The sequence below is a fragment of the Cynoglossus semilaevis genome, chromosome 14 (genome assembly GCF_000523025.1).
Source record: "Cynoglossus semilaevis isolate Cse_v1.0 chromosome 14, Cse_v1.0, whole genome shotgun sequence".
NCBI classification, from domain to species: Eukaryota; Metazoa; Chordata; class Actinopteri; order Pleuronectiformes; family Cynoglossidae; genus Cynoglossus; species Cynoglossus semilaevis.
The window spans coordinates 10,008,772-10,033,104 of NC_024320.1; the positions used below are offsets into that span (position 1 = coordinate 10,008,772).

The window sequence follows — 24,333 nt, forward strand, 5'->3', positions numbered from 1 at the left end:
CCAGTGAAGGTATGGTAGCCACGAGGCTGTGCTGGAACCACGTGTCACCTTTGTTTTCTACAAACTACTACTACAACCGTACAACATCAAAGCTGAGCTCAACTGCTCAGTTAACAAAGTGCTCGATGAAGGAAGGCTACATCATGTCAACACTTGAGGCACCGGAAGTGGGTTGTCATCTGTGAGAACTCGGGGTGGACAGCTGAGGAGGCCGTAGAATGAGGTAATGTTGACGTAACAAACTTAACTACCAAACATTGTGAAATATCAAGATTAATCACTCAATCACTGACACAAGACTTCCTCCTAGAGTTTCTTCTTCTGGGCCTTATTTTGGCTGAAATATGTATAGGATTGGAAGCTTCTTATCAAGTGTCTTGTCATTTTACCATACCTGCCAAAATATCATACACCGGCTGACTGTTCGTGTGCACAAAAGAGATAATTATGTGGTATGGTAAACAAATATTTCAACCCCAGCTCATCCCGGTCACTGATAAAAGAAAGAGGAAAAAAAGACTATTTTTTGTTTTGTTCAGTGCTCTATCTTTATGACCATCTCAGCAATGTGTGATAAACTTTCACCATAAAGAAGTCCGGACCATTTGGTATGTAACGAAGTAGGAAACTGTCTTATGTCGCCATCTCGTGGACTCAAATGTATTAGTCTGAGGAGGCGGGGCAGTTGTTGTGTCGTCATCCCTGCGCGACTGTCTATCCAGTCTTCTCAACATGTGAAGACAGATGGTCAGACTAACAACTTTCAACCTGGCAAAACCATAAGTCAACAAAGCAGCCGTTTTGAACGAGACTGGTGATTTGTTCGTACACATTTGGCGAGAACACCGACCTCTTGTGGCATTAGCTCGGATTAATCACGGTTGTTAAAGTAGCTTTTAGTCGGTTAGCAGCATGGACAACACAGAAGAAAACGCCGTCCAACTCCATGGAGATGAGGAAATTATTGAAGTCATCGACCTGAACGAAGCAGAGCCGGGTCCTGGTCAGTAGTGGATAACTGTCACCTTGACTTTGTTCACCTATGAACTAATGACGTGTTAGTTTTTGTCTCAGGAACTAGGTTGGAGGAGTGAGTCGTTTTATAACCAATAGACCATTGGTTAACTTTAAAATTATTTCTAACGATGATGCTGTGCTGCTCTTGTTTGTAACGACAGTGTAACGGATGGTCCGGTGTAACGGGGGTTTTGTTGACGTTGACTAAAAAGCCCACAATCGTAGTCAAGAAAAAAAAAAATTTAGATTTTGAATTTTTGAGTCAACCCCCAATGCTGTAGCTTAGAGAGATGAGAGCTTATATCGACGTCAGAGTTTGTAATGGAAAATTTGTAATCAATTGAATTGAATCAGTTGTGAACTGAACTTCCATCATATCAACACCACCAAGCCAAAGACCCACACCAGTGTGGGATGAATAAAGTTTAATCTAATCAATTTTTTCCATCTGTCTTGCTGCTTTGTAAAAGCTGCCGTTTGTTGACGCTCACTGTCTCTTTGTGGATATGTCTCTCATAGATGATTTGGCTGATGACCTGGAGGACGTCGACTTTGAAGATGCTGCAAATGCTGATGATGAAGGCTGGGAGACAGAGGACGAGATGGAGGCTGAGGCAGAGCAGGACGACAGTGAGCTCACCTTCTCCAAACACACAGGTAAACAGCGGTCGGATGAATCCAGTCCATTTTTAACAACCAGACTTGGATTGAAATCGTCTAAATATTCTGTCCAGGGTCTGTGTTCTGTGTCAGTTTGGATCCTGCCACAAATAGCCTGGCAGTGACAGGAGGGGAGGATGACAAGGCCTATGTTTGGAGGGTGAGCGACGGGGAGGTGCTGCTCGAATGCACAGGTAACATTAGAGTACCAAATGACTTTTTGTCACGTCATAAAATGTCCATTAAAATGTCAATTCTTTTTCTAATTTTCTCATTAATGACTTTTTGTCACGTCATAAAATGTCATTCTTTTTCTAATTTTCTCATTTAATTGACCGGAATAATTGATTGTTTAGTGACAAACCCTTCAGTGAACTGATTTTCTTACCTTCCACAGGACATAAAGACTCTGTGACATGTGCTGTGTTCAGTCACGACTCCTCTCTGGTGGCTTCAGGTGACATGAGCGGCTTGATAAAAGTCTGGAAAGTGGAAACCAAGGAGGAAATTTGGTCTTTTGAAGTAGGAGATCTGGAGGTAAGGTTTTATTTTCAGGGTCTCAGAGTTCTACAGTATTTTACCAATATAAATATAGAAATACATTTTTCAGATGCAGACATTCTTAGGCCAGGCTCTAAATTAAATGAATGATGGCTGAAGGTTAGCCCTGAAATAGACAAAAGTTGAAAAATCTTACCATTCATTAAAGAAGAAGAAGAAGAAAAAATGAAAATATCCAGAAGGTGTAAGAAACATAACTAGATAGCTGGGAGGTCTCTGAATCTGTCATAAAGATAGCACATTTTTCATTGACAACCAAAAAATAAGCCACACATAGCTTTAAGTTGCAGTGAGGAAATAATTACTTTAGATAAAACTAACTAACTAGTTTCGTGTAAGTAATTGGTAAACAACAAAATTAGCTGTGAGAGCCACAGTTTAGCCTTAGGGTTCGGGTTGTGTTTAGATTCAACACGTTACAGTTGAATAACAAAGAGATGTTTTTTTCCCTGGGTTCTCCTCAGTGGTTGGAGTGGCATCCTTGCGCTCCGGTGCTGCTCGCAGGAACAGACGACGGCAACGTGTGGATGTGGAAGATTCCGTCTGGAGACTGTAAGACCTTTGAGAGTCCTGCGTGTCAGGCCACCAGCGGCAAAGTCTTACCTGACGGTAAGGGATGAGATGGTGTGGGTTTAAGTCTTTTCATGTAGTAAATGTTAAAGGTTCTTTTGTAATTGTCCTCAGGTAAAAGAGCTGTAGTGGGATATGAGGATGGAACGGTACGAGTGTGGGACTTAAAGCAGGCCAGCGCCATCCATGTCATCAAAGGTGAGTCTGACAGATTTGTATCACAATTTAATCCTGTTTCCTCGAGCCGAAAATTGGGATTGGAATCGGTCTGACATTGGTCAAAATTTCAATTATAGTCTGATCCGATACCTAAACCCAAAGCTCTCCAGTCACAGAGAACCACATCTTCAGCCGACAGTATCAGTATCAGAGATGAAAAACTGTCACTGTCAGCTTCCTGGATTTGAATCTTGGAATTTTTAAAAAAATTTATTAAAGCTCAGGCAGCTGTTAGTCTCATTTGTTGGCCAACATAATTTTCTTTTTTTTTTTAAATATTAAACTTTAGACTTTTGGTAAAAAAAAAGTCTTCTTTTTTTGAGCAGGTCAGGATGGCCACAAGGGGGCACTAACCAGCCTATCGTGCACCCAGGACGGCAGTCTGGTGCTGACAGGGTCAGTGGATGGCAGCGCTAAGCTCATCAACACCAGCACAGGAAAAGTGTGTGTCCCAGTAATGTAGGCTTCATTAAATGAACTGTACCAACCACGGCTGCCGCCTTAACTCACTCTTCTTGTATCTGTGTGTGTGTGTGTGTGTGTGTGTGCACCTGAAGGTGGTCGGTGCGTTCTCTGCGGAGGTAAACAAGGCTAGTATGTCAGCAGACCAGAATGACGCCAACTGTGTGGAATCTGTGGGATTCTGCAACGTGTGAGTTCATTTCCGCCTCATACCGTATTACCACTGTCATTTACCACAGCTCCAACCAGGTTGTAGTCAATGACTCAGGTGCATGTTTGTAGGTCTAATTCAACAGCATTTGGAATATAAATAAAAATCCTAATTTTATTTACAGGCTGCCTCTCATCGCTGTGGCCTACCTGGACGGGACTCTGGCCATCTACGATCTCTCCACACAGGCCCTGAGGCACAGGTGCCAGCATGAGGTAACGACTTAGTACTAGTACTAGTTTACTTTGTTAGTTTTCATAGTTTACAATCTGGGTTGTATTAAATTGATTAAAGGTGTGAGTTTTGTAAACCCTGATCCTATTTAGAGGACAATAGAAAAGGAAATGTAACAGGATTGATTGACAGCTGTGTCATTGACAACTGGATTGTCCAGTGTAGGCCAGGAACAGCCTGAAGTTAGCCCCTGGGATATTTTTGGTTCTTTGTGTTAATTTTAAGTCCAATCGTAATGATGTCACCTTGTATGATTTCACTACAGGAAAATGCAGCCGAGTTGAAACAAGGTCTGATTACAGACACAGTTTCCAGAAGCCACCTAGTGGACAGTAAATATAGTTAAAAAAGTGGATGATATGGTCTTTTATTGTCAACCTTCATCTCCCAGCTTGATTAGCACACCTTATAAAATTGCTGTTGCTCAAGTCTTGCCAAAATGATCAAGTCAGTGTTACTGAGTGCAGAGACGTTGTGTTCCAATAAAAGACTGAGTTACCTGGTGTATTGTTTCAGGCCGGCATTGTTCACCTGCAGTGGGAGGAGTCTTCTCCTGTGGTGGCCACCTGTTGTTTGGACGGAGCCCTGCGCTTATGGGACGCTCGGACAGGCAACATGGTGTCAGAATACCGCGGTCACATGGCTGAGATTCTGGACTTCACCACAAACAGGTACGATGGGGATGATGGTGACCATATTGGTGGGGGTGATGCTTTGAGTGTGGAACTTTGGTCCTAATCTGTGCGTTCTTGTTCAGGGAAGGGTCTCTGGCTGTGACCGCCTCAGGAGATTACCAAGTCAAGGTCTTCTGTCTCCAAAGACCTGACCGATAAAACCAGCTGGACAACGATGATAACATACAGATGAAAATATTCACAGTAACATCAGAAAAGTTTATCAGACTCTTTTTCTTCTTGGACACTGAACATTGTCAGATCCTCATGATAAAATGAAAACCTCTTTATGATCTTATCACCTTACCTGACTTTTGAGTGGGATTGTTGCATTTAAGTAGTCATTTTCCTGGTACACTTGTTCCACTGCCAGATCATGAAAATACATACATTAGTAGCAGTAGTTAATGAAATGGCTGCATCTTAATTTATTGGGATGTGTAGCCATGGACCACCCAGATATACCTAATAAAGTTGGTTGGCTGGTGGCTGTAGATGAAGTTCACGCAAATATAAAATGTTTTTACCAAACAGTTCCTCACTGGAGGCTCCAGATGGTCAGTGTTGAAATGATGATTTGACACAATTATTAATGTCATTTTAAAATGTCCTGTGACTTCCTCTGACTCAGTGTGATTATGGTCTAAGTTTGACTTAAACTGGTTGACCTCTGTGGGAGTGTGAACTCAGCATGCTCTTGTTGAAACAAAATAAATATGCCACAATGTGGTCGACAACATGTCAAACTGTTAAGAAGTGATTTGTTTCGATTTATTTTGCTCACAAACATGGTTTTGTTAACAGATGCCAACAGGATCAATAACGTTTTTACAGTGTTTTGACTCTGGACACAATAGCTGTGGGGCAGTAGCGCCTCTGTGTCTTTGAGCTAAAAACCATTGATTTCCCCTATAAAACATAAAAGATTCATTTGTAGGGGTTGGTCAACTTACAAGTTACGTTCAACTCCAGACTTTTGAATTGTGACTCAGAAAATCGAAACATATTCATTTAAATAAATGTCTATATAACAATAGTCCGTTTACGTGCTTAAAGACAGTGAGAATGTAGTACTGAAAGTACTGAGTACATGGTGTACTCATTCTGTAATCCTATTTACTGTATACATTCTAAAACTCTGCCTGATCGTGCAGACCTGCCCTGGCAGGACAGACACGTACAGAAGGGTGATTTCTGTTTGGCAGCGGTGTTAAAATATAAAGTGTTAAAGCAGCAGATCCCATCACTCAGACCCTGACTGTGGGAAACGGCTCAAAGAACGCTGCCAGCTCCAAACCTCCTCTGTCCCCGCTTGATCTCCTCTCGTTTATTGTCTCAGCTTCCGTTGCAGGTTAGACATCAGTGTCTCCGCTTTCTTCTCAGCGGATTGAATTTCCCTCACTTATTTCACCAGGTTTGATGACTTTCAATGAAGAGAAAGGCCCGTAAGTCAAAGAAAGCACGTCTAACTTTACATCCCACAGCTTGTGTTTTAGTTCTCACTCTGTGTTTCTCACAGGAGATCTTTCTTTTTCTCTCTGCTCTGCATCAGGGAGCCCAGCCTTGTGAAGGTGATACTGTTTGTACTGAGCACATTCCTCCATGCAGACTTAAGGTTTAGGTTTATTTGTACAATCTCAAGGCTGTGTTGTTGAGACATGCACAGCGGGAGAGAAAGAAAGACTCACAGGGATCTGATGTGTTTTTATTTACAGGCGAACATGTTGACATCTTTATTGCACAGCTTTTAATGCAACTTTAGCCAAATGTGGATTTAATTAGATCAGACTTTGGAGAGACACAACATAGTTGTGCATATGTGCATTATATTGTTATTTATAGTCGATAAATTCTAACTCGGCAGACTTTAACACTATTGATACAGCTGGTTCTTCCGTACTGTTTGGACATAAAATATTATATGTACATTTTACATTAGGGATGACCGTTATTAACTTTTTACCGATGTCCGATATGCCGATATTGTCCAAACACTTAATTTTCGTTTCTATATATATCAACTGATACTGATGTAGGCCTGGTAATATTTATTCCTTTATCTGTACAAACCACTGTATGAGTATGAGATTATTGAGAGTACACTTTATTATACAGCCGTTTATCCCCAAAACGATGTTTAAGGAACACATGATTTGGCAAAACCAAACCACTACGTTGTCGGGTTTTCATTATTGGATGAAAAACCAATAACGATTCTTACAGATATTACATAATGTGCTAATATCAGTCGGCTGATTTTATATTTCTTGACTTACACTTGAATTCCGTTTCTACACTGCGACGGAACTCACATATGTACATAAGTGACATTCATTAATCTTTGTTAACCGAAAAAACAGCTTATAATTATTCAGGTCTTAGTAAAAATGTTCTCCGCCATTAAACACCGATAATAAAAAAAAGAGAAGGAGTCAGAAAAGGTTCAGACATGTGGTGTCTGACATGGCAGTTTGTTTTTCCTCTTTGCTGACATGAGGTCATTTTCAGCTCCAGCGTCACTGGATTATCTGCTGTCATCGGGTTGAGAACAAATAGATTTGGAGCAGAGATGCTCATTCCTTCTCCTTTTCCTCTTCCTTCTTTTCCTTCACCTCCTGTATTTTCCTGCTGCTAATGCAATTCCTCATGGAAATTGTAGCTTTTGAATTTAACTTCCCCGGTGATTTAAAGGTGGCAGAGCTTTTCTGCTGCAGTCAGCTAAACTCTACTGTACAAACTTACAGTTCAGGATCTGAGTCACCAGAGACTTTATTAGGTTGCAAAACCACAAAGGCTGAGCTAAAGAGAGACAATTTAGCTCCATAAATACAGTTTACACAGGCCAAGTGAGAAAACACCACAGTTTCTCTTAAATGTTTTGGACATTCAGACATCCAGAACACCAGAAACATATCAGGTCAGCTCCGACCTGTGGGAGATTTACAGCAGAGTAATGTTGAATGCATCATGTTCTACAGAAATCTTGTAAAATCATTTTCTCAGACCTAGACACAGCAGCTCCCTGGTGGGATGGAGCATGTTATGATAAAAACATCAGCAGATACCGTGTTTTTAGGATGTTCATGTTTTTACCAGCTCACTCAGAAGTAGTATTAGGCTAATTAGCTGTTGGCTAACGTTATTTTGGCATATCTAGACCTTTGGCTGCATATTTGACGCATTTCCTACAAATATTGAAATACTTTTTGGCTAACTTTGAGCTTTTGTTTGTTGACTTTCACTTATCCTTAAGTGTTTTTGGCTAACTCAAGCTCTTTGTGGCTGTAAGTGTGGTGTTTGTGTTTTGTTTGTTTTGCTGCTGCGTGTCTTTTCTCCACAGCTGCACTGAAGCTGGAGCTGATGAGCCAGAGCACTGCTGGGCGTTGTCTTTGTTTGGAGGCAGTGCAGCACTTTAGCTCCAGCTCCATGAGAAGCCTCTTACCTGGCTCAGTGGTAATGTTCCTGTTCTTGTTAAAATAACCACTTATTGTTATGTATATATATATTTTTAATCTCTGGTAAATTTTCAAATTTTAAACCATTTCTTTGTATTATGGGGACGTGTTGTTTTAAGCCTCCAAAAGCCATTTAGCTTAGCATTAGCATTTATAACTAGCTTTTCTAATTATTGTCAATGACTTTAGCTGGTATGCTATTTTAGCAAAATGTTGTACATTTGTAAGTTGATTTAAAGTTACAATTTAGCAAAATAAAATTGGAGATATAATTTAGCTAGTTTTTTTGCTCTTTCTCTGTTTAACCTTCAACTTTCTCTCAGCTTTTTCTTCTGTAACTATTTGGCTCATTTTGAACTATCCTTTGAACACTTTAGCAAAAAAATGTAATCTATTTATTTGTCTTACTTGACTATTTAGCTAGCAGTGTAACCAGAAAAACAGGCAGATTTAAAAATCCAAGTCAGACAGACACAAAAAACAGAGATTACAGAAAATAGTATCGGTCTGCATCGCAGCTTGTTTACCCAGCATCCTGTGCTGCAGGAGACGTTGACCTGCCCTCTAGATTACAGAGGTGAGCCGTGTAATTTCACATGTTAATGACACGCTCCCACACACGGCTGATGTTAAAGATAAAACTGACTGCAATTAACTCTGCTCCCCAGTTGGCGACTCTGTGAAGTTTTTTAAAATGTAGAAAAGTAAAATTCATTCATTCTTATTATACGCTAATAAGTAATTGACAAAGATGGACATTTTGTTTAACCTTTGTCCAATATTCTCCATTTACTGACCTTATGGGGATTTTAGGTGTTGACATTTGTTTTTTCTTAGTTTTCTTGCAGTGTAGTTTCATCACTGACCTTAAGGCTCTAAAAAATGTTCTTTTCTGTGTAGAACAGAGGACCCAAACTCCAGGCCCTGGTGCCACTTCTGCCCTGTAAACCCTGCACTTTTGGACTGTCCTTAAGGTATTTTCAGTTGTTTTCTATTTTTAATTATTAAAGTAGGAATAAGTCATAAGTATTATTTAGTCATTTAGGAATGTGAACATTTTTGACTACCTGTTGCACTGCACTTTTCTACAATAGCAGATCTACAGCATCAAGCATGTGGTTCCACTAGGGCAGTGATTCCCAACAACTGCCCACACTAGTGTACCGTGAGAGATCATTAGGTGTGCCACGGAAAATTATCCAATTTCACTTAATTGGTCTGTAAAAAATATTATTTGCATATTGTGTGGTTTTTCTTTGTTTTTCAGTGTGAAAGGCAGGACAATTAAATACTTGTCTGCTAGGTGGCAGCAGATGGCTATCAAAACAAACCAAAAAATCAGCTGTTGAAGAAGATCTTTGTGAGTGTCTTTCTTCAATTCCCTTGAGTATATTAGCGTTGTCTTCAACTAAACAGGCTGATATTTTAGTGAATCGTGAGTATCTTTAAACTAGAAGGTTATTATATTTTATTCATATACTTTGTTACAATTTGATTTGGTGGTGTGCCGTGGGGTTTTCCTAGTGGAAAATAAGTTCAAATGCACGGAAACAGTTGGGAAGCACTGCACTAGGGCCCGAACTCTGGACCTATGGCGTGCATGGCAGATGTATTAGCAGCCACTGAAAGTCAGTATCTCTGTGGACATGATACACATTTCAGCTTTGAACCCATAAATTAACATGAACTAATCTGCAGATGACTCTCATCTCTTCATAAACTCCCCGTCTCTCATTAAAATGATAAGGAGCCAGATGAGCTTTGGCTCTGGTTTCACCCCAACACACTTCTGGCAGGAGGAAACACAGCCGGATTAGCCTCTGTCTGAACTGTGTGTGTGTTTAGCGCATTTCTGAATTAGCATTTTAATAGGAAGACATTTCATTTCCAGGCTGTGTCTGATCTATTTGTAACAGAAGAATATAAATTATAATGCACCCAGAGTGCCAGTGTGCTAAACGAAGCATTTTCCCCCAACATTTATAACTAGGGTTGATGTTTTTTTTTTTGCTTTTACAGCTAAACAGAGTGAAAACCATAAGGTATAGTTTTGCTGCTGGGTCATTAAAGTTTATATGCATTTCCATTAATCTAAATTTAGGCCGCAGGTTTACTCAGACCTCAGGAGTGGAGCTTGTATGGTTCACTCTCTATAGAAGTCAGGATCACTAACTAAGACCTCGCCGAGATCATCTGACTGGGCTTTAGGAAGTATCCTTATCAATGCCCACCGGCCAGGGAAGGAGAGTTACAGGTCAAATTTACCTCACTATGAAATGTACCCTTAGTTACTATAGTAACACTGTAGTGCTATATTATTTGAAATGTGTGAATCCCTTCCCATGTGTGGGGGTTGTACATTTTTTTAACATTTTCATTTCCCATCAAATGTGTCGTCTTACCGTTTTCATTGAAGTGTATTTTATTTTCAGCATGTTATCATCGGTTTTCACAGATTCTGTGTGTCTCAGCAGAACTGTGGCACCTGCTTTGAAGAGGGAAGATGGAAATGCGAAGGATTAACATAAAGATTCTGAAAAAAATAAAGCCCAGGCAGCTGCAGCCGCCCACGGAAAAATGTGGAAAAAGAAAGGTAAAAGAAAAAAAGGAAGTGCAGAAAATGTCAACAGTCTGTCAGCACAAAAACTGAAAAGGGGGAAGAAGATGTGAGGATCCTTTTTTGACTCAGTGGGAACATTCAGGATGTGGAAGGAACTAAAACAAGACTCTGCCTTATGATAAGCCAGTTCGATTTTTATACCAGGAGCCAGGACTGTAAGAGTGATGGTTCTGCTCAATATTTTAAAAAAAGCTCACAGAAAAATGGCTAAAGATAACACAAAAAAGAAAGGAAACATGTCAATAAATGTTAGAGAATAGTCAAAAATAGTTGAGAGTTTGTGACTGAAGCCCCCCCCAAAAAACAGTAGCCATAGCTACAAGAAAAGAAGTGCAAATAATCAATAATTAGTGTTATTTAGACGTGTTTTAAAATAAATAAAAAATATGAATATTAATGAAATAGTTTAACAATATTTTTTTTTATTTAGGCCAAGAGAGAACTGAAGAAGCCTCCTGGATGAGAGGTGAAACGTCTTCAAAAAAACCTACTACGTACAGTTGCCCCTCAAGGTAACTATTTCTGAATCCCCTCTGGTCATTTTTGGGTGTCAAGGAACACATGTGGTGACGTGTTTGTCAGTGGGAATTCTGCCCTTTGTTTGCATCTATTTTTGTTTAAACTTTTGTTTATTTAAATGTTTTGAAAGACAGCAGGTTGCCTGTGGTTCTAACTATTTACCCCTGAGAACAGAACACATAGGACCTAATATAAAGCAGGGCACGGTGTGTTAGCAGGGTTAGCTTAGCCTAGCTTGGCTTGGGTATCCACACTTTTTTGGCATGAGAGCTGCTATTCAAATGACCAGGCTAAAGTGATTTGCTCACACTGAAAACGTTAAATATATATTCACTCATATGAACTGAATATACTCCATATTAACCTTAACTTGTATGGTTCAATATGATTAACTTCCTACAGTATTTGGTCACTACTACACATATTAGTAGTTATTAAAGGATTTAATGCTGTCCTGGAAATAATGAAGATCAAACTAAACATTTACTAGAGTTTGTTCACAGTCTTTATATGACTTTACAGCAGTTGTACTTGAAGTCAAAGCTTCAGTAGAAGTAACTTTCTGCTGAAAGATGATGATGATTATATCATATTTAATAGCAACCTTCCACCGGATGAAATGTACAAGTGGCACTTAGCTGCTGGGAATTTTCCCCATCATGACTGGAATTAAAATCAAAACAAAAAAAAAAAAAAAAACGAGGCAGACAACACGCAAGTTCAACTGCAAAGACTTTAATCCCAAAAATACTTTGTCTTTTTTTCTCCATTTGGCATGTAATACATTGTTTGGTCTTGCTGTATCTCGGCTGCAACACGAAACTGTGTAATTTACACCGTGTGAATGAATGTCTGTCATGCAACGCTGAGCACGTCTAACGTGACGATGGCACCAGGATACCACGTCCATGTCCGATTCATGTCGGAAATGACGTGGAGTTCATGTCTTCTGGGTATGGTTTCAAGTGCGACAAAATGGATTTGATTTGATTTAACATTCAAGACAATTATTAATAATATAGAGATTCTCTACCCGCAAGGAAAACGCAACATGCTGCAGACATTAGTTTAGAATTAATGCTTTAATTACTTTGTTGATGTGAAGCTGCAGCAGACAGGTTTTGACGTGATCAGTCAACATGGCACATTCAACAGCCTGATCACTTAAGACCAGGTTTAAGTCCAGAAACCAGGGTCTGGGTCTGTAATGCAGACATGGTTGTTATCGGGGGGCTACACTTGAAAACACACCATTTGTTTCAGTTTATCATTCAAAACAAACAAAGTCTCATTCAAAAGGAGGACAACTGTCTTTAGCTGAACAGGTTCCAGCCTGTTGGTTTGTTATTTTTTTTTTGCTTTTTTTCTGCATCGTCACCAGGCAGAAAGACTTGTCCCACAACGTCTCTGTCCAGTCACTGCCAGCAGGTCCACACACAGCACACAGGACGTCCGAGTTACACAAGTTTACTGCCAACGCTCTGAGAAACAGCTGAACAAACGAGCACTATGTCTGCTTTTGTATGAATCGGCTCCATTTTAAATATATACCTCTATGCTGACGACAACAGACTCTGGTTTTATGCTGTGGTTGGAAAAAAAAATCACAACGTTTGAAGTGAGGTTTGTCAGAAGTTATCTAAGTAAGTTGGAAAAGGCCAATGTAAGACACAAGATAAAAAGATTTTGAAGTAGTCTAAATTACAACAAAAACAGCTAAAATACAGGAAGGTGTAACAGGACAAGAAAAAAAGGAATATCTAAAAAATGTCCAAACATTAAACAAAATAATAAAGATGATTAAAACGTGTTAAAAGATAATTGAAAAAAAATGCTTGACAGTTGCTAAAAGACAGTTCAATGTAATATACAGAAGGAAGAAAATCAAATTAATTTCCAGCCCATAATAAAACATGTCATAGAACAGAAGGTACAAGACTTGGCACTAGATCTGTTCGCTGGCTATAATAAAATATAAGACAGTACAGGGGAAAGACACTAAAATTAAGAAATTACTTATTGCTTTTTCAACAAGTAATTGATCACATTATCTACAAATGAAGCACTTTCTGCTGTTCCTGCTGCATAAATATTGTTGTCTTTAAGAATTTGAAAAGAATCGGAAGGACCGTTGATTAGAGACTAAGAATTCTCCACTCAGACACAGACATCTGTGTCGTGTAAAGACAGGATCAGCTGATTCTCAGGGCAGAAGACCCTCACAAAGAGCTGGTTAGGATCAAAGAAGACTTCCTTGGGAACGACACACCTCTCGGACAATGAAAGAGTAGGGGTCAGCAGGCCAAACCATAAATCATAGACTGTATAATTTATGAAGAAGATGACGTTTTTTTGGAGATTCAGTGTGAAACTAAACCCTGTTTGGAGGAAAATGTAAGATAAAGTCAGCACAAACACAAAGCATACGAGGTGGACTGAGAATAGGTCTGGAGTTCAGGTGGCCTTCTAGCAGTATGCTTTATCTTACATTTCCTCTAAATGGGATTAGCATTGATCAGTCTAACAATATGTTTGTTTTTACTAAAATAAAGAACAAGGAATCAAAAAACAAACAATCTTAACAGCTAAAGAAAAACATGACGGTTAATTCTAGATACGAATACTCTGGGAAATGACTAAATTTCACACTACTTCTACAGTAGTGTAAATATTTCTACAGCGTCCCCTTTTACATTACAAATTTCTTCCTTTTTCTTTCATTACACGATAAACCTGTAAGGTTTATTTCCAGTAAATGATAATCTGTGATTGAGTCATTTACATAACCATAATCATGCAAATATAGACTCTATTTGACTTAAGATCTTACAAACATAAAGCATGACGTCTTCCAACATTGACTCAAATTACAGACATCCACTAGAAGTGACTTTGCAGTAGTAGATAAATGCCTGGTTTTATATTGATTTGGATGAATACGAAGGTCACTCTATTGTCTCGATAGGAACTGGTGAAGTTGCATTGCACTTGTAATAATATTTTAGGCACAGTCTCATCAAAACAAACCTGATTCTGTTGCATTCTTATTGACAAACTTGCTAAAAATGTACTTCACAGCTGTTTGATTTAATTGTATTCATACTTTTCCTCCAAAGGTGTGGCCGCACAGAGACAGGACTCCCAGCACAGAGGGGTCGGCAGTAGGGAAGGAGACATCAGAAAGGTTTTACATGTCTTCCCAGGGGACTCGTCTTTGGTGTAACGCCATCTCCCTGTGCCTGTGCATTAGTGCACGCCTGATAATCACATTTACAACAGTCTCACATCTGTGCACAGCACGATGTGGCAGCAACAGGGAGCTCTGCCCCTACAGGTCCATACACTGTTCTGACTTCACTACAGTCACATCAGCATCCCAACACCTGGGACTTTAGTTTCTGACCATTTTTCTTCTTCAGAGAAGCTGTGAACAGTCGTCCATCATGGATAGTTGTTAATCTTGTAATATATTTGGTTTGAGGGTCTCTGTCATTTTTGATTATATCATAAGATTATGTCGTTTTGAATGTGAAAATAACTTCCTCCTCCTAAAACATTTCTACAAAACCACATCTACTGTATGTGGATGACTTTATATTGACAGAACTGCTGTTTTTATTTGAGCTCACTTGATATATATATACATATATATATGTATATATATGTGTATATATATCGAGAGCCCTGCAATGTGTCAATGACGATATTCTGCTACATGATGTTTAATCTGCTACAATTTGAAATCCATCCTATAATCTATCAGTTATAGAGATGATCAGTCCAGCAGCTTCAAACCTGCCATCACTGCTTCTTCTTCTTCTGCTTCAGTGACTTCCTCCTCTTCACTATCATCTCATACAGCTTGTCCATGCCCTCGTCCAGACCTTCCCCTATGATGGCGCAGGCCGGCTGGACGTGGTAGGGGGTGGACGGGCTCAGCTCGGCCAGAGCCAGCTGTCTCTCGATCTCCCCGACATCCAGCGCCCGGGGCAGGTCCTGCTTGTTGGCGATGACCAGCAGCGGGGTTCCCTGGTTCTCTGAGAACCGGGTGATCTTGTGCAACTCGGTCCGGGCCTCCTCCAGCCTCTCGGCGTCCACGGAGTCCACCACGTACACGATGCCGTCGGTGCAGCGGCTGTAGGGCTTCCACAGGGGCCGTAGCTTCTCCTGGCCCCCGACGTCCCAGAAGTGGCAGCTGATGCCCCTGGAGGCCCCCGCACCTCCCAGTCGGATTCTCTCCGTGTTGAAGCCGATGGTTGGAACAGTGTTGACGAACTCGTTAAATTTCAGCCGGTACAGCACTGTGGTTTTACCCGCAGAGTCCAGTCCGAGCATGACAATGTGCAAGGACTGGAAGGCAGCCAGATTTGAGAAACTGTTCCCCATTCTGCAGAGCGTGAGCCCCGACAGTCGTATGACCGCAGCAGATGCTCAAATACGTCCCCAGTGATCCATCACACACCAGCGCCACAGCATTTTTGGGATAATGGGTGAGAAAAACGTAAAGAGCCGCGGCTTCAGCAGATGTGCAGGGCGCAGCCCCACGTAGCGTGGCGGCACTTCGGCAGCACAACACGCCACAGCATCCCTGGATTCACTCCAACAGCATCAAAAAAAAAAAAATCACCCAGTTCATCACAGACAGCGGTGCGGTCACGGTGCGCACCGCGATCCAAATGCGTAAATTACGCACAGTCCGGTGTCACATTGTGTCTTTGCATCTGTTTGTGTCCTCATGTAGTAACACACACACACACACACACACAACTCTTCACACACACAGCCTCTCTTCGACACACACACACACACTCAAGTGGTGGCGTGTGACCAGCCTCTAAACACTGACATGTCAAGATGCGCCAAGTGTCAGTAAGAAAACCAGATCCATGTCCTGCTTCAGACGGAGCTCCTTTGAAATAAAAGGAATTGCTGCTACGGAGTAGGAAAACAGGTAAACACACCGGAAGGCTGCGTGGGAACTTTATTTTGAAATGTATCAATTGAGACTGTGACTGCGCGCTACTTCCGCTGCGCGACCAGCCACTGTCTGAGCTGAAGTAGGTCTGACACCTGCTGGTGAAACACATTTACAACGCTTATAATTACTCAGTCTACTGGCGGTACAGTGTCATTACAGAGAGATCCCATCAAAGCCACACTTACTGTAATAATTAGGTATGCGTTTTTAAAAAAGGGCGTTTGGTCGTAATTTTGTGGCTTTCCTTCTATATAATAGGAAATTTAAAATCTATACAAAATTGTAGCTGGCAGAAATTAATTGCAATGCATTAATTATCAACAAAGCCTATTCACCCAACCCATTAGAGCAGGGGTAACACAAAATGGTACGTGGCCTACTAAAGCAATGTTTTTCAGACTGGAGGTGCCCACGTCTTGTATTCAAATTTTAAAATCTGCCCGGACACAGGGCCAGAAATATACTGTAGTTACCAAACATGGTCCACAAGGAACTAACTATGACTCTCTGGAGTACAACGGTCCAAACTGGTTACATTTTTAGCTTCAACTAAAGCTTTAACTAATAATGATACTGACAGGCTAGCTTTTCTTAAAATCTACACATGCGCACATATACTGTACCTACTGTTGGTAAGAAAACTTCGGCCACTAAAGCAACTGTATGTGGCTTAAATGTAATATATAGTATGCTCTTTCAGTAACAGCGATATGTACTGTAAGTTTATCTGAGGTAAAAAATGTAGCAGAGATCTGGCCTGTTTCTGGTATTTGGAATATTATTCTCAGTCTCTTTGGTCTATATATTCAGTAGGTTTGGCTGTTCCATGGCTGGCAATTGTATGGTTTATATAAATGATATATTGGCACAATTGCTGAATACACAATGATTGAACAGAACTCTGAGTGAAACGTCCTGCTTACAAACAATATTGATGTAAACAGATATGTTAATTATGATAGAACCAACAATTAAAAAAGAGAAGGTTGCATTTTTCATATATTTTAGAAATTTAAATATTAAAAATATATTACTTTAAAGTATATATTTTAAAATATTTATATAATATTAATTTAGCCATATCACTTGTTTTTACTTTCTCACACAGTAGGTAAACGTTGATTTGTGTCTGACATTAGAGCCTTGTTTTTACCATAGGGGGCAGTATAACACTGAGCTTTAAATGGCGTCCCTCTGACCTGGTCCAAATGTGTAATATTCTCAAAAAAAGAGAAGCATATTTATATCTAGAGTCCTAAACTAAACCTTCCGCTGATTTTCCACCTGTGTACCACTCAGGTGTTCTACTTGGTAGAGACCCAGAAAGTAGAACGTGAAAAAGTCCCTCAGGACGTGGAACAGTTACAGTCAACATTAGAGAAACAGGGAAGAAAATAACAAGTTGGTTTTAGGCTGTAAAAATGCATCTACTGTGATTTATGACATTATTATTTCTCCTGCTGTGAATATATGATTATGCTGCCATCTATTGGCTCAGAGGCCACATTTCAGATCTGCATATTTAATACCATTAATTATTTATCAGTCATTGTTCCATCCTGGTTTCATGACTGCATTCATTGTCGGACGTTTCTTTAGTTTCAGTTGTGTTTTATATGAATGACATCACACGAGATTAAGTGTCGTCGTTGTGGAATGTTTTTTTTACCGTTTTATTGTTTTGCTTTTTGTGTATAAGTACACACATGGCTGTGGTCTATTTACAATTATTGGCTTTTTTTCTGCCAGTTAGTCAGCTTTTGAATACAATATATGTATTTAATGTACCCCATCCCCCAAATTACTTTAATATTATTATATTACTTTTGTAGTAAAATATTTGACACATTTCTTCTCACATAAGGAGTTTGACCTTTAAAATTTGATGGGAAAATATTACATGATTTATGCCATTTTATTTCTGCAAAATCCCACAGAAGACAGATGGTGTGGACGTGAGGTTTGGCTAATGCACCACCAAACAAAGTGCATTTAATAATTAATGCGTTTCACTGGTTGATACATTAAGAACCTTTTGTTAGCATCAACATCCTGGACAGTTCTCAGTTACCTCGGCCTGCATCTGACAGTTGGAGTGAAAATATTAGTATTTTATATAAAGTACTACCATTCCACATTCTGAATGTGAATGTGACCCAGTAAAGACGGCACTGTGAGGTCCGTCTGTCTCCCTTACCTCCCTGCTTCTGTCTGCTGTACAATCAGTGTCATCACACTCACCTGTGTCCTGTGATCACCTGTTCATCAGTCTCACTGGTGCCACCTGGTGGCCTGGGTACTTATCTATGTATATACGTCTGTCCCTCAGTCTTCGTCAGTCCTTGTCCTGTGTCCATGCTTCAGAAACAACCATGTTTGATGTTTTACAGTTGGCCAACATTCTAATCCTGACAAAGTATTTCACAGACTTTGACATTGGAGGGAGTTTAATCTGTTAATGACACATTTACTGATAGGAAAAACAAACACAGATGGGAGTTGGGACCACAGGGTAACAATAACACTGTTCACAGCACACCACTTGTGCCATTTTGCAAATGTAGAAATCTTTAAAAATACAACTTTTTGGCAAACCTCTGTATGAGAATGTCTGTCGTGATTATGATACGATCAGATAAAGACAGGAAGTTAAGACGTTAAGACTGTCCTGAGATCAACGGGGAAGAAAGGATGGTGACTAAGTGGACAGGCTTTAAGTAACCGCAGGTCTGTAGTGAAACAATTAAAGAGGGAGGAGAAAGAAAAGAATTAATGAACGTGGTCCATGGTTGTTAGAACGCTGAGGTAGAAAAAAGTGTCTCTAACGGGTGATTTTCTTTGATTTGGTTGCAATGTTTTTACTTTCCCAAGTACTGTTGATATGACCAAGGCATGGACAATGAATCGATGGGGTTTTGTACCCACAACTCATTTCAGCCAAACTTAAACAAAACTGTTAAGTCATTGTTTTTGAGCAAGTGCTTTTAGCAAAGTTCTGGGAACCCTTCTTCATTTGACCCACCTGTAGCAGCCAGTACAGAATACCAGTGTATTCTACCACAGCTGGTCCTTTCCTGTCATACAGTGGACCAACTGAATTAGCCTGGACTCTGACTGGATAATTGTGCCATATGGGAAGATGAAGAAGGCAAGTTTGTCTGACCATCAATGGAGTCGATTTGCTTGAGATGCGGCTCATATTCTGATTAACAAATGTGGTATGGTTGGTGTGTATTTGGCTTCTCTATACAGTGAGTACCAGATATGGGCCAGTAAATATGAAGTATTCCAGGCGTTGTTTAGGGCTAATTGTGATTGTTAGCCAGTACAGGAGTAGCTCTGGTTAATGAGTGCAAGTCCAATCTTAGCTATTAACCAACATTTTGTGTACCAAAGATGGGCCACTGTTGGCAAACTTGACTAAACGGGGAATTCGTCCCAACGTGTTTCTACTTCTGTGACTTCTTCTTCCAAATGTCGAAGACTAAAAATGTTCATGCAGTCTAAAAATAAACAGCTCATTTGTAACTGAATGGAATCAGACAGCGAAGTCTCCATATCCAGTGGGACAGAAGGCGGCGCTGCGCAGCGTTTCCAGGCAGTTGACTAGGATGAGCGTGCCTGTCAGGTGCTTCCACCTCTTGGTGATGGGGCTCCTCATCCTGTCCAGGCCTAGGTGGAGCTCCTGGATGATGTCACGGTAACTGTCACCGATGTGTGCTGCCCACGTCAGGAGGAAGTCATAGGCGGGCTTCCACATTGACTGCGAGATTAGGAATACGGGTCAGACCACACAGTGTGTTCTATATAAAGTAGTACTACCATACTTCTGGTACTGTACCTCACTGTCCAGTTGTCCATTTCTGTCCCTGTGAGGAGCCTCATAGGCCTCCATCTGTTGCCGGGACACTCTGGCCAGTTTCTCGGCCAACTCCCTCCATCTGGACGCCACCTCCACCGCTGTGGTCAACAAGACAAAGTCCAGCACCAACCTGGCCACCAGGCCCTGACAGTCCATTTTTAACAGAGCCTGGCAGAGCGACAGACAACACAGTATGTCTCATATACACAGTGCAGTTATTGTGCTTCCCCTGGGCAACTTGGATGTGTCTGTTCAGCTAACGTGTCGTTTGCATTTATTTGTTTTTAACAACAAATTGTTGATTTCTTTGCTAATATTATCATCTGCAGCTAAGTATGTTTTAGCTAGCAGTAAAGTTGTATCGCCGTACCTTTGTCTAATTTATTCTTTTAGTTAACATTTATTTAGTTTAAAAAAATCATTTTAGAACTTTTAATTACATTTTTAATTGAATTAATAGTAGCTAATCTTCCTCTTTTGTTGCCATCTTGGATACTTGAGCTAGTCTTGTTTTAGCTACTTTGACTTACTTTTATGTTTTTCAAGTCTCGATTTGCCAATAATGTGACTGCAGTTTCAATATATCTGTCATTCTTTAACATTCTGCCCTTCCTTTGATGATTTGCTCCGTGCTCCTGGACAACAGATTATTTGGCCTTCAACAGCAATACTGTCCCTCCAACCCTCCCATCCCGCTCTCTCCCCCATTGGTTAAGGCTTCAAACACAGGTTGCAGTCTAAATATAGACACACACACACACTTCAGGGGCCTGTTGTCTGGGGACGGCTATGATGCGTGCAAATGCAAATGAGAAGACGTGTCATTTAAGCCGGAAAGGATTAAAAGCAGGCGGTACAATCAGTAACACGGAGGGGTTTTAACATCAAAAGGGTCAACGGTTCAACAGTTTCATCACAGCTAGTACAACACAATGGAAGCTCAACATGAGGGTTCTTTCTATAGGAAGAACAAAGTATCATCTCTGAACATACAACTGAGCCCAAACTGTAGCAGATGGAGACGACAGCTCTCTGTTCTGTACAAGGACACCATGGATTACTCTGTATTGATAATAATATCTGCTCTATATAATCCCATCACATGAGTTCAGCTGCATGACAAGTATGTGTGTGTGTGTGAGTGAGGGCACTTTGGATCAGCTGCAGATCAGCTAATTAGTACTTTGAGTAGAGGATTGTATGATAAATGTACACACACACACCTGTCAATGTCTGTAACAACTTTGTACTAAATATTTCAGATAATATATACGGAGAGTCCACGGTTTTAGACGTCCATAAACCAAGACCAAGTCTTGGTGTGACATCTGTCTGTCTCCCTCCCCCCACTAATGCAATCAGTGTCATCACCTGTGTCCTGTGATCACCTGTTCATCAGTCTCATTGGTGTCACCTGGTGCCCTGGGTATTTATATATATATATATACCCCCTGTCCCTCACTCTGACTTTGGGTCATTGTCCTGCCTACAGTTCCTGGTCCTGTTATCCAGTGAGTTCCTGTTCTTTTGAGTTTGTTCTTGGTCTACATCTCTGTAGTGATGCATTTTGGTCCTGATTGCTTCCCAACACAACAAACGCTAACACTTGTTCCATCAGTCCAACGACGGCATTAAAACTCGCAAACTAGATTGGGGAGGGGAGTGGACGAACACATCGTTATGCAGCGCAATACGCGGAAGACAGCTTTGTTTACATCCGTCGTTAGTACGCCATCTGTTGGCTTGTGCTACATTCAGTTTGTGTTTTTTTGTAATATTTTTGCCCTTTATTATGGCTCCCAGGTGTAAGTCAGACTCTTCTGATGTTTTTATGTCCTACATTATGATGTTAGCACTGTGTTAGCGTAGCTAAGAGACATCGGTTCTGATGGACAGTATGTGAGTCCTGTCGCACAGTAGGAACAGATCTTTGACCTAAGTTAAGGACACCATATATAAATGTGTGTGTGTGTATATATGTATGTATATATGTGTGTATATACACAGTATGTGTGTATATGTATATACATGTATGCAAGTGTGTATCTATGTGAATATATGTATATATTTATATATTTATGTGTATATATTTATACATGTGTATATATTTATATATGTAAACACAGTGAAGGTGGTTTATTTTATAAAATATATATATTATATTTATTATAATATATTAATACACAAAATAGCTACACCTACATCTCCAACTCAGCTCAGACTTGGACAAATTGAATTACCAGATAAGAGGAGCAGACACAGAGGGTAGCCAGCCCCATGGCCTTCTTACAGTCGTTTCAGTACGAATGAGTACACAGGCCTGGAGGGGAGACCACTGACAGGGGGCCTCGATCATGATAATGCTCACGGCTAAAAATACATCTGCTGTTCTGTTGTGTTCATTACTTCATACCACCGACTGCCCAGATGATAAATTCACAACACGAAGCACACACCACTGTTGTGAAAAGTTACAACACCAGGCGAAGCTCCACCATGACAACCACCAGGTAAACAGTGAGATACAGCAGAGTACACACTGATTAACGTCGTGCTCATTTCTTCGAGATACAATGAATAATTTGATTGGTGGGAAGTCTTGTGTGTGCGACACGTGATGTACTGTAAAAATCCAATTTTCTGGTCAAATGGCTAAAATCAAATATTCAATATTCTGTAGACTCTGCTGGTAGCGGTGTCTGTGGTCACAACTATGAGTGAGGATTGATTATGTCTGCATGCAGGAACCAATCACCTGCCCTCATGGGTGTATCATTTAACATTCCCTCTCCTGCCTTTTCAGACCCTGAAAAGCACAAGGGACGTCTTTCTCATTCTGCCAGCTCCCTGTCTTTGTAACTGGAGCCGTGCTGGTAAAAGATCCAGCCAGGGTGGTGTCAGATGGCCCCGAGGGCAGTTCAGCCCATGACGTCCAGATCAATAGCTGTTCGTGTTTCACACAGGAACACCTGCCGGATATCGTGTGGCAGATAGTGTGGTAGTGAGGGATGTGAGAAGCTGATATGAAGCTGAAGAACATGCAGGAAACGACTTTCATTCCTGGTATTTACAGCTGAAATATGTCCTCTACTTTTATTTCTAGTCAAATATTGTTTCCCATTTACTAAGTTGTTAAAAGCAATTGTTGAAGAAAAGCCTATAAAACCTATGAAAGCATGACGTTTGGTGAAGGAATTGTCATTCGAAGGTTTCTAAAGATACAACAGACAACGTAGCTCTGAACCTTGTAGTCTTTGTTTGTTTACCGTAGCTGTTTTTTACATAGATAATATATATATATATATTGTATATCATGATCCAGCAGCAACAAATCAGGATGCTGTGTTTGTCCCAGCTTCTCAGAGCCTTCACCTGGTATCAAAGATTCAAAGACCACAGCTTGATGGTGTGAATCTGAGTGTTGTTGTTGTTCTGGAAGGAGATCTAACCTGCAGCGTATGTGCTCAGGCCTGTGTCTCTATTCCACTCCTATCAATTCCAATTTAAACCCTCTAAATGCCCATTTTCCTGTTTCTTTGTGTTCTGCAATGTCTATTACAGACACCAATGGTAGGACAATGAGGTCGTGACACCATCAGGACCGTTTGCTGGGCTTCTCATCACAATCTGGTCCTGACCACTGATGGGAGTTCATTTCTTCTGAAGTTAAGTCCTTCTCCAGCTGTTTAAGGGATCTTTTTTCAATTTTAGTGGCCACTTTGGTCTTGTCCTGTTTAGAATTTCTAATTTTTCTAGCTATTTGGTGTAATTTAATTCCATTTTTCATAATTCTATAGTGATAGCTATTTTGTTCAATAGTTATGGATGACACAGTTGGTTCTCTAGTATTTGTAGTAGTGCTTCGAGGACACATGCCACAAGTCATGAAGGACTTGTTTCTACACTTCAACATCCCTAATTCTCCAACTGAGCAACAGAGATTTGTCTCAACAAACAAGGTGGCGTCCTTATTTGTGAAGACAGAGACAAATTACATTAGAAGGAGTGTGTTGTAGTTGTTTGTCAGGAAAATAGACTAAGGGGGACCTTGAGTTGACAAAAGCTCAGCAGTGTTGGAGAAGAGTCTGTGTTTAAACAAAGTCAGAGGTTCCCACCAAAATACAGATCTGTGATGAAACATGGAAGGCTAAGCCTTTAGATTCAGAGAAGGTCTCACCACTTTCAGCTGCTAGTTGTTTTCAAAAACTAAATGATAATCTTTTCTTATTTAACTCAACAGCCACTTCTGTGGCAGCTGCTCCACAAGCAGCGCTGAGCCCAAAGCCAAGTC

At 40.4% G+C, this 24,333-nt stretch overlaps 3 protein-coding genes and 1 long non-coding RNA gene across 5 annotated transcripts in view; 2 read left to right on the forward strand and 2 right to left on the reverse strand.

The window, feature by feature from the left end:
- Nucleotides 1-687: 687 nt before the first annotated feature.
- On the forward strand, nucleotides 688-5,358 carry aamp (angio-associated, migratory cell protein). The gene is made up of 11 exons (XM_008324970.3): nucleotides 688-1,003; nucleotides 1,537-1,674; nucleotides 1,752-1,871; nucleotides 2,075-2,214; nucleotides 2,703-2,847; nucleotides 2,923-3,006; nucleotides 3,354-3,469; nucleotides 3,585-3,679; nucleotides 3,825-3,915; nucleotides 4,451-4,605; nucleotides 4,692-5,358. Exons 1-11 carry the CDS (start codon nucleotides 913-915, stop codon nucleotides 4,765-4,767), a joined length of 1,251 nt encoding a protein of 416 aa, XP_008323192.1. The 5' UTR covers nucleotides 688-912; the 3' UTR covers nucleotides 4,768-5,358.
- Nucleotides 5,359-6,996: 1,638 nt separating this feature from the next.
- Nucleotides 6,997-11,074, forward strand: LOC112488085 (uncharacterized). The gene is made up of 5 exons (XR_003051811.1): nucleotides 6,997-8,061; nucleotides 8,964-9,037; nucleotides 9,158-9,243; nucleotides 9,331-9,423; nucleotides 10,538-11,074. It is a non-coding gene; the product is annotated as an uncharacterized LOC112488085 (long non-coding RNA).
- Nucleotides 11,075-11,918: 844 nt separating this feature from the next.
- LOC103389527 (ADP-ribosylation factor-like protein 4C) lies at nucleotides 11,919-16,780 on the reverse strand. Its single transcript, XM_025062617.1, has one exon. It carries the CDS (start codon nucleotides 15,586-15,588, stop codon nucleotides 15,004-15,006), a length of 585 nt encoding a protein of 194 aa, XP_024918385.1. The 5' UTR covers nucleotides 15,589-16,780; the 3' UTR covers nucleotides 11,919-15,003.
- A 583-nt stretch (nucleotides 16,781-17,363) lies between these two features.
- Nucleotides 17,364-24,333, reverse strand: part of LOC103389526 (SH3 domain-binding protein 4-A-like) — an 18,594-nt gene continuing 11,624 nt past the window's right edge. For both annotated transcript variants that reach the window (XM_008324968.3, XM_008324967.3), the window contains exons 4-5: nucleotides 20,022-20,210; nucleotides 17,364-19,943 (exon numbers count right to left, since the gene is read on the reverse strand). In XM_008324968.3, coding sequence (XP_008323190.1) covers nucleotides 19,719-19,943; nucleotides 20,022-20,210 — 414 coding nt within the window. In that variant the 3' untranslated portion in view covers nucleotides 17,364-19,718. The remainder of the gene's footprint in view (nucleotides 19,944-20,021; nucleotides 20,211-24,333) is intronic.